Raw genomic sequence first — 10,593 nt, 5'->3', positions numbered from 1 at the left:
TCCTCAGCCCCTGAGAGGGCTTCATCCACATGAGCAACAGAGGGAGACAGTGAGAGAGGGTGGGAGAGAGAGAAAGAGAGGGGAAGGTATTTATAGAAAAATGGGGCTTCGCAGTACCTTTCCTTGCAATGAACCATTTCAGGACCAAGTTACTGTGTCCCAGTTTCATGTTTGCTGCTCAGCTAGAGGGTTTGGACCGAGGCTGAGGTTGGACAGCTTCACCAAGGATGGTGAGGCTGACACTCAGAGGCTCTTTGCTCTTCAGCTTCTTACAGCTGCTTTTCTGATTGAGAGCACAGGGAAGAACTGGCCCTAAAAATTCACAAATGTGACCTTCTGGGGGCTTGTATAGGTGTAGGTAGGTAGAGGGTCAGGGAAGAGGTGAGTTAGGTCTGGTGGAGGAGCAGCAAGAGGGTGTCCAAGGGGCACTCTTTGGCTGCAGCGACCCCCTGTCTGGGGGTGAGGAAAGGCTGGCTGGAACGTGCCCTGCCGCAAGCCGGGCGAGGATGAGGCGCTTCCTCAGCAGAAAGGGCCGCTTCTCCCTGCGCCAGAGCAAGTCTGGGACCCGGAGTGCCGCCAAAGATTTCTGTAAGTCCTATTTCTCTGAATTGATCTTTTCTTTCCATATGATGATGTTCCTGAGGGGCTTGGTTTGCATGAGGAAAGATAAAGAAAAGCTTCAGTGGAGCACACTATCTGGGACGCAGGGATGAGAAAACAGACAAGTCTGACAGCACTGCTCAGTGTTCCGGGAAGACAAACAGATGATCCAACCATATCTTTATCTATTTTAGATCAATATTTCTTTTTTGATTCTTTTCAATGAGCTGACAGCAGCTTCTTCACTAATTCTTTGATTTATGATTGATATAGGCCGTCTGAAGCCCGAAGTACCACTGAGATCTGGTTTACCCTTCAGCAGATATGACATCATTTCAAAGTCATTTTACTTGACTTTCAAAAACTAAATCCTCTCTTTTGCGACAATTTTCATGTCTGGCTCACTAAAACTTTGATAAGGAATAAAACAACTAAGTGCAGTTTTCACTTATTCAATACCACTGTCTTGGTATGCGTTCAAGTTGTCTAACATCTTCTACTTAAGCATTCAAGCACATTTGGAAAGATTAATGAAAACGCATCCACCACAATAGAACAAAAGACCAGACATGTTGGAACAAGAGGTTGTTTTATACTTTTTGTGCTAGATCTAGTCCTTTACCACTGACCTCTCTCTGTGGTACACCAAATATATTTAATGTATGGAGATTAATTTCAGGTACAGATGAAGTCAAGTGTGTCTACTGGGACACTCTATGCAGCACCAGAATGAGGCCAGTGACCAGAGGAAGGCCAGCGGTTCAACATATGGTCCAGATAACACTCACAGATAACCTGCTTCTCTTTTAAACTTTTCCTCTTGCTGTGATTTGTTGGACTTAAAAAATTTAAACATTTTTTGTGTTGCTCCAGTAAACAGACCTGTCTACCTGCTCTGCACCCTCTTGGCTCTCTTTGACTTTATTTAGCAGGGCTTTTTTTTTTTTATTTAAAAATTTTTTGTGTTGCTCCAGTACACAGACCTGTCTACCTGCTCTGCACCCACCTGGCTCTCTTTGACTTTATTTAGCAGGGCTTTTTTGCTATTGTATTGCAACACTACCTATGGAATCTGATACTTCCCCTTTGTTATCATATTGTGTCTTGGACAGCAGAGCCATGCTTAAGTATTTTCTACCCCTTTCATTAAGCCATAACCACTAATGTATGGGTACTCTGTTGGTATGCATGTAATAGAACCTGAAAAGTTTCAAAAGTGGAAGAAAAATGTTTATTGGTTTTTGATTTTCATTTATAAATAAAAGTGCACCACAACACATACCCCAACTACTCCCCCATAATGAGACTCTTAGTATTCAATAGAACCTCATTATGCTGTTATTACAGTTGCAAATCTTGTGGAGTATGGCTCTATCAGCTTTCCAAATCTGGATACCTTGACTGTGATGATCTTTTGTGTAATTTACCTCAAACCCATTCAGATCGGCTGTAGAAGATTTTTTAATAGCATTTCTTCTTTTCTTGACACTGATTCTAAATGAAATTTTGGTTTGAAATTTTAATAATGCCCTAAACCTACAGCCAGATCTGTAGGTTTAGGGCATTTTTCTACTCAAAGGTGGGCCTCCTGCTGAGTTTCAAGTTTTTTGAAGCCCTCCAAAGAAATTTTTTTTCTTCTTCCTAGGATTGTTCCTTATTTTTGACATCTTCAAATCCAAATCCCTTAGACCATTTTTCCGAGAGAACTCATCAGCTCATAATGCTGCCATCACTGTGTGTGTCTCAAGGTTGAGTGTGGGTGCTTCATAGATTACCACTAGTAATCTAATGTTGCCTTTTGTGTGACTTTTTATCTATTAAATTGGACCAAACAAAGTTAATTAAAAAAACTTAAAAAGGTAAGTAAAAGGTGAAAACTTAATAAAAAGATAGAGCTAAGAAATAAAAATGTAATTTTTGAAAATAAAAAATGGAAGGGTATAGGTTTGAGTCTCTCCAACTTTTCTGTCTGTTAGATCTCGGTCTCCCTGCCACCAACCAGAACTGGCCAGAGGCTTTTGGCTTCAGGCTTGGAGGCACTGGACCCAGTTACATCCTGTCCGTCGTGGAAGGCAGTAGTGCCTACCTTGCCGGCTTGCAGCCAGGTGACCAGGTGGTGGACATTGAAGGTCAGGACGTCACCAACCTCAGCACACCAGCCCTGGTTGCTTTGGCTCAGACCCTGAAGACTGTACCACCCAGTATTGGAGTCGTGTCTCGGATCGAACAGGTCAGCTGACACTGAAATATTTCCTTTTTTTTCTACTTTGTAGAATCTCTAATAAATGAGCAATTATTTATGACTGTTTTTAAGATTGACATCACCCCAGGCCCAGATGGCCGTTTTGGCTTCACCATTGTGGGGGATAGCCCTCTGATGGTGGAGGAATCCATGCCTGGAGGTCCTGCAGCACGCAGTGGCCTCAAAGTAAACGACTATGTCATGGAGGTAAATGGAATCCCGGTGAAGCATCACGAAACAGCAGCAGCCATGATCAAGGCAGCGCAAGGCCGACCACTCCGACTGGGCGTACTCAGCATGGCCCGCCGACCCAAACGACTAAGCAGCAGCATGAGGGTTCTGTCCCAGAGCGGAGACAGCATCAGGGAGAGTCGTGCTCACAAGGCCATGGAGTTCAATAAGAAGGTGAATGTGAAGCTACTTCTTTTGTTCAAATTACCCTGTTTTCAGATCATGTATGATTTTGACATCTTCTTTATCAAATCAGGTGGAGGAGGTTCTTGGAGAGGAGCCCGATGTGAAGGAGCACCTGTTTGAGGTGCTAAAGCAGTATGCTGCAGACAGGGATGTGGAGAGTCTGGCTGAAGCCTTGCCCGACATTTTAATTACAGAGAACCATCAGCAGCTGATCGACAGTGTCAGGTAACACTTTACTGCCAACTGTGGCGGATTTTTAAAAGGGGCACCACAATGCATTCCCAAAAGCAGAATTATCTGGTTAGAGGCGCTATTCTAAGTTTCACGTTTCTCATTCAATTCCTGGTTTGTAAATTCTTAGCTCACACACCCAACAAAACCAAGCTAATCATAAATATGACCTATTCTGCTGAAAGAGAGAAGTGAAATCAATACATCTTTGAAAGGATTTTAATGGGTGATTCTTTCATTACATCTCAGCACTTTCATGACACTCAGGTTGGTATCTGACTTGAAAAGAGAACCAATATTGTGTTTCTTAGGCACAGTAAAGGGGGATGTATGGAGGTGCAAAGGTGAGGCTTCGAACCTATGAGCACTCCGCCAACTATCAAGCACATTAGGGGTAGCATCATGCTAAGGGTTTGTTTCACTGCCATTATTACTGCTGCTAGAATATTGAACACAAGAGTCAACAATCCAGCCAGAATTTTGGATTCATCTGATGGCTACTTGAAGGATGTGGTTTATATGGAACTGTCTATGATAAAAGTAAAAAAATGGTTTGAGTGAATAAACCGCTAATAAATACATATCTATATATATAATCTCAATCTGGTTAGAGTTAAAGAAGGTTTCACATTATGAAATCACAAGATGAATTAATGTAAACTTCTAATCCCCTCTGTGTATCTTTGTATTTATAGAATAGGCAGAATTGGCTGGATTGAGCAGGGGCAGAGCTAGCTGGGGACCCAGGGGTGGCCATAGCCACCCTTAGCTAATCATTGGCCACCCCTACCATTTTTAGCCCCCTCTAATACAGATGGTGGCAGCAGTAATACTCTCAAGTGAAATATTCATTAAAATTTTTCATATATGACTCACTATTTTTTCATGTACTCATAATTTCTTGACAACAAAAACACTGTGGTTAATTATACGCATCTATATACTAATGTTACAGATGATAAGTACAGAATTCATGCTCTTTTTAGAACTAGATTTTGTGTTATATGGGCTAAAGGTAAAACGATGTGTCTTTGCAAGTCATCTAGGAGTCTTCAGTGAAATCAAAGATAAATAACTATTTTAATAAGAATGTATTAAATAATCAATTTATGTAGGTATTATGACTTATAAATACCAATTTTATGCAGAATGATTATTGATAAAAGTAGGTAAATAATGACAATGGAAAAGACATTTGCTCCAGAACTCAAACCTGAAAGGATTTTATTCTATTCGTTAGCAAAGACTGTAGGAAAGTATAGTTTGTCTTACCTTTGGCTTGACCCTAAGTTTCTGTAGCCTATCCACGTACAGCCACCCCTCAGTGTACGTTGGTTATTGCCTGGCCACCCTTATAAAAATTTTCTGGCTACGCCTCTGGGATTGAGGCAGTAGGTGTGTGTGAGATTGTATGTTTGGAGCAGAAGAAACAACTCTCTCTCTCTCTCTCTCTCTCTCTCTCTCTCTCTCTCTCTCTCTCTCTATATATATATATATATATATATATATATCTGTGTGTATAAATAAATGTATATAAGGTTTTCAGCCAAACCTTTTGCTTGTAAATATTGAAGCATAACTTCCAGGTTTCCATAACAGCAAATTCCTTTCCTTCCAATACATTGTTTTTTTTTTTTTACTAAATACATGATCAACTGGTTCTGAAGGGAAAAAGATGAGCCAAACATTTTCAACAAATCTAACTGAGGTATGTTCCGTGTTTTATATGCCTGGACTTTGAAGCAGAGTGCTTTCCATAGTAGTATAGCCTTACATGACAGTGGAGCTCAGTGAGGGAGCAAAAATTGCTTAAATCCACAATGAAATAAATAATTTAGACCCACCCCACTCCTTCATGATTTGACTGCAGTGTCAGGCTCTCCAATGAATGAGTTTTCCCACATATCCACCACTCAGCTTTATCCCTATGTGCCTAAATGTCACCCATCTGTTCTCACCTTTCAGGAACTGTACATCCTGATTATAAACCTTCTGCTTGCATTTCTTCTTGCTCAGCAGTGATTGGAAAAGCAAGTCCCTAAGCACAACACCGCTGCTCATGTTTGCAGTTTTATGTGTGTCACTTCGCCTGACTGTCTCATTTGCTCTCACTTTGACTTTCTCTCAGTTGATTTCTTTGTTTCCTCTTCCTCCCTGTCAGCTGAGATTCTCTCTCTGTGAAAAGCTCAGTCTGTTATTATTATTATTATTTTTTTATTTTTGTGCCGTAAGGATCTCATCACTGGATGATCAAATTCCCTCTTCAGCACACAACTCATAGCTGCTGCAGCCAGTTTGCTGCTGGTGCTTGAGATGTGCAAACGTATGAACGCAGTGAATCATGCAGATGCTTCTCACACACATGCAGACATTGTAGCTTTGAAGTTTGCTGCTGGGAGGAATTATGAACTGCTGCCTCAGGTGAGTGCTGGAAAACAGCTTGGCTTGGTTTCAGTTTTTCAACCAGTGAAATGTAACCTGTCGGGAAGTTTGCTGTCAAGGTTTTTCATGTCATGTAGTGGTTTATTGCTTGTTAATAAAAATAATACTTTTACGGCTTTTAATCTGTTCTATCTTGACCTAAAGGACATCATAGCTGATCTATATCAGTTTCTGATGTATGTTTACTGACCGCCCTTTTCCTCGTAAAGCTGGCTGTGAATATGCTTTGCTTTCTTTGTTTTGCACAGGATTTAATTATGCATAAGTGGTGCTATTTTCTTTCAGCCGTGAAGGCAGAAAATATAGAAACTCATCCCAATAAGAGCCCCAGTCCCTCTGTAGAGAATTTATTGCTATATTCAGATACCTTAGCTCTGCTAAAATTGTGTGTTGGTTTGTTTTGTGAAGATGTGCAGGCCATAATGAGCAATCTTCTCATCTGTTCTCCCTTTGTGATCCATTTGTTTGTGCCAGTTGTCCCAATTCCTAACATGGTATGCAGGTTTTTAGGATTTCACTAACTGCTCCACATGGTAAAACTTATCTATTATAAATTAAGGATAATCTTACTGTAATCTGCCGTATTGCAGGGAATTGAGCTTCCAGGTTGCCCACAAGCCCAGCCTCGGGGTGTTGTTTTGGTGTAAATGGTTTCCTCCGCATCTTATACTTCTTAAGGGGACTCCAGGAAATTCTGACCATAAAAAAAATCTGTTTTGTAGGACTAATTACAGATTTAAAGGGATATTCCAGGTATGCTTTTTAAAATAAAAACAAACTGCTGCTTTAGGTCGGCTCTTGGGATGGTGTTTTTATTTTATTATACTAACACTATTCACTTTTATAAAAGTCAATAGAGGAACTTTGCACATAGCCTGATAGAGAGGAATCCCCTAAAATGGTGATTAGTCCCATCTTCTAGTATTTCAGTCCATTCATTTTCTTCCATCCAATGATATTTCATCCTGTACAAAAATAAGGTGACAGTAGAGAGGAATAACTTGTTACTCATAGCGAAAAACCCAAAGTAACCATGCTTAGTATTAGCACTGTACTCTGAAACAGGGAAGCCTCAGGGGTGTTAATTATATCCATACGTAACATATTCTGTAACTACCATCATGGCTGACCTAACAACAAGCTACCTCACAAGTTGCTTCCCTATAATGGTAAAGAAACAAATGGATAAAACATTAACAAGATGAAAACAGGGCAATAAAACTTATTTACATTTTTTGTCACAGGAAGTGACTAAAAATGTATTACAACAGGTGAAAAAAAAAAGCTGTCATATGTGGACACGCTGTATATACTGTATAAATCTCCTGCACCTTTTTCTTCCTTTGGCACATTCTTCTCCTTTTGACTATTTGAGCTAATGTAACGAGTACATTTCTCCACTGTGAGATCATTTAAGTCAATCAATCATTCAATCAATCAATCAATCAATCAATCAATCAATCAATCAATCAATCAATCAATCAATCAATCAATCAAATAGTTCTGTTCTTACTGAATGATCGCGTTGTGCTCTCTCGACTCATGAGGAAAACCTCTCTTTTGTCTGGTCGCTGTCGGTCAATAATCTTTTACCGTGTTCTGCCAATCAGCATCTACCAGCCAGCTTCACGACCCACCCCTGCTTCATATACACAATATGAAGCTTAGCCTCACTGGATGTTTTTTTTTTTTTTTTTTTTTTTGCGTTATCCAATCAGGGCCCTACTTTCTCTCTGCTTGCTTCAATGCATGGACGGGGATTTACAGATTGTGCATAGGGACTGACAGGCTGCATCCTGCTGCTCTAGAGCAGAGGGGAGATCATATTCAAGAGCATCCACAACAGCTTATTACAATATACTCATGAAATTAAGTGTATTTTAGCACAATGCAAATTTTACAAAAATTTTACAAAATTTGCAGGGGAGCTTTAGCCTCCCCAGTTTTCAATGAGCAAACGCTACTGATTAGCACCCATCAGTTGAAATCAGTAGACAACAAAAAAACCCAAAGCCCTTCAGTGGCAATGACAATGAGGAGGTGATTCGATACACAGCAAAGACAGCAGCCACAGCAGGCCAGTCTATGGGGGCAGAGAGAGCAAAAACAATTAGTAATCCTCTAATCTGGGAAATACAGATCAACAAAATCTAATGCAGATAATATAGTTAAGGATTGCACAAATCCTCTCTTTTCCTTAAAACACTACATGAGGACTGCAATACAGAGCCAGATACATGGTTTTGTGCAGATTGCATGTGGAAATGTTGTTGCATATTATAAAAGCATATATGATTTGCTATCTCACTGCAACGACTTGACTAATGTGTGAAACAAAATGCTGCTGGTGAAGAGCAACAATAGTGTTATAGCTAAAGGTAGCAATAGCTTTTATAATGAATTTGTTCAGCAAAAAGACAGATTAAATACAGAAATAATTGAAATTAGAGTACTATCAGTGATTACAAAAAAGGATGCTTAGTCAATGGAGGCAATAACTGTGTTATAAAGGTTTGTTTAGGGAAAAAAACACAACACATTTGCTTTGAGCCAGGATGGTAGTAAATGGAAAAATTACACAGTGCACACAGATTCATCTTTCAGATTTTTATTAAATAGCTATTTTGATGAAAATCTCTTAAAAATGCCACTGCTAATATCCTAAACTACTGTTACTGTTCTGTTACTTTAAAAATAAAACGGAAGTAATACTAAACTTTGTTATGGCTCTCCTGTATATAAAAACAGCTTTACACACCAGCTAGATTGCTTGACTTAATCGTCATGTTTGATTAAATCTACAAATTTAAAACCTTCAATAATCGATCAAACGAGCCAACTTCAGCATAGAATGATGACTGGGGAACCTTATCACCAACTAGGGCTCACCTTTATTCATTTATTTGTCTGTTTCTGTGACCAAACCGCTCTCATTTTCATGCTGTCTCCATCTCGTATTTGTGCATCCCAGTGTGTCACCATCTTCCCCTTAATAACACTCACTTCCTGTGACAGTCTTTAGTGGCACGCTCTGCACACAGCTGTAAAAGCTCTTCAACCCAACCCTGCAGGAGGTCTCTTATTGAAATACATGAGGTGTTTTTTAAAGGCTTTTATAAAGTTTTACTTTTTATTATCTCGTGTCATGAAGGCCTGATCAGCTGGGCCACACTGTGCTCTGTCTGCCGCAGGATGTTTTCTATTTTTAAGCAGCCTACTTATTTGATAAATTCTCTTTTAGATTTTTGAGTCACTCATGGTTGTCAATTCTTACATTTTGGCTGAGCTCAAAGGTCCTCGGACTCATACGTCTCCATTATGTTCAGTGGCAATAGAGGCAAGTCAGAAATACCATAGGCTGTTTTTAAACTAGCTTTAGTATGCTGTGATGAATTTAATTGAAGTAAATTAGTCTGTCATGGTGATGTAGTGTCGATATTGTTTATTCTATCAGTATTTATAAATCATTCATTTATATTATCTATCAAAACTTAGCAATACAGATTTTTATTTCCTGAAACAAAACAATCTACTTAAAAAAAGTTACAGAAACAAAGATACTTTCCTATGTTCCTCAGATGATGATTTACTAAACATAATAAAAAAAAACTTCTGAGTGACAATCTCAGCAACACTGAAACTGATAATTAAAAAAACAAAGAACTGATTTTATTTGCCAATGACACTATGTCTACTTATTAATGATTTTAATTAAGTAAAAAAAAAACACACACAAGCAAACCAGGATACAAGCATTTACTGCTCTACAGACTTGTGCTACAGCTAAAAGTGACAGTTTATGAATAAGAAAATAAAGATCAACCATCTAAATATAAATCTTTAAAGGGAGAAAACACATTCAGGATAATGGTAACTCACTACACATTTGAATTCTGGACCTGTTTTGCATCATCTAACTACTTTCATTCCAAACATTTTAACGTTATTAGAGCCACTTTGTCTAAAATAAGGAACAGGTGTTTCATGTCCACTTAAAAATGCTTAAATAATATATTTTCTAGTTAAAGATTTTTAAAGAAAAAAAAAATCAAGGTCTTTATTAAAAATATTGACTTTAATCTAAAACATCTGCTAAAATAGCAGGTTTTAGTTTTCACACTGATGTTTCCAGTGCTGGAAGACTAAAGTAAATAAAGGAATTAGCTTTAAGCTTAAGCTTTATTAGCTTTAGTAGTATTTAGTATTTAAGATCGCAGCACAACATCACACTTCCTCAAGCTGAGAATTGATAAAAAGCCTAGACTTAAAAAAAAAAATAACATTATTACAAGAGAGATTATTGGTGTTTCTTTCATTTGAAATGAATCCGTTGTAGAGGAAAACTAACCTCTGGAACGTTGGTGGAACTTATGTGGTGCCTCCATATTTATTGTAACCTGTAATTACTAATATTATGTATGGCAGGCCTGACCCTCTAATGGGTTAATTGATGCTTTCAAATTAGTTTTTTGTGATTTCGGTGTGGCCATTTAATAAATTATATATAATTTGCCTGACATTCTCTTTATCCAACTTTGTTTGTAAACCAGAAAGTCATGTAGGGACAGCTGGTAGAGTGTCGATACATGGAAAGTGATAAAGCAAATGCTCCAGACACAAAATTAGACAAAGTAGAAACATATCTAGTGCAAAAAAAGGTT

The 10,593-nt window shown here is 38.6% G+C and overlaps 1 protein-coding gene across 1 annotated transcript in view; it reads left to right on the top strand.

The window, feature by feature from the left end:
• Nucleotides 1–212: 212 nt before the first annotated feature.
• Nucleotides 213–10,593, top strand: part of LOC107092816 (delphilin-like) — a 34,844-nt gene continuing 24,463 nt past the window's right edge. The window contains exons 1-4 of the mRNA XM_015387474.1: nt 213–588; nt 2,577–2,830; nt 2,915–3,247; nt 3,330–3,484. Of these exons, the coding sequence (XP_015242960.1) occupies nt 507–588; nt 2,577–2,830; nt 2,915–3,247; nt 3,330–3,484 (824 nt within the window). The 5' untranslated portion in view covers nt 213–506. The remainder of the gene's footprint in view (nt 589–2,576; nt 2,831–2,914; nt 3,248–3,329; nt 3,485–10,593) is intronic.

The sequence above is a fragment of the Cyprinodon variegatus genome, unplaced genomic scaffold, assembly GCF_000732505.1.
Source record: "Cyprinodon variegatus isolate N-32 unplaced genomic scaffold, C_variegatus-1.0 Scaffold396, whole genome shotgun sequence".
Classification (NCBI taxonomy): Eukaryota; Metazoa; Chordata; class Actinopteri; order Cyprinodontiformes; family Cyprinodontidae; genus Cyprinodon; species Cyprinodon variegatus.
Note: the sequence above shows the minus strand (reverse complement) of the source record. Positions and strands in the feature narration are given on the sequence as shown.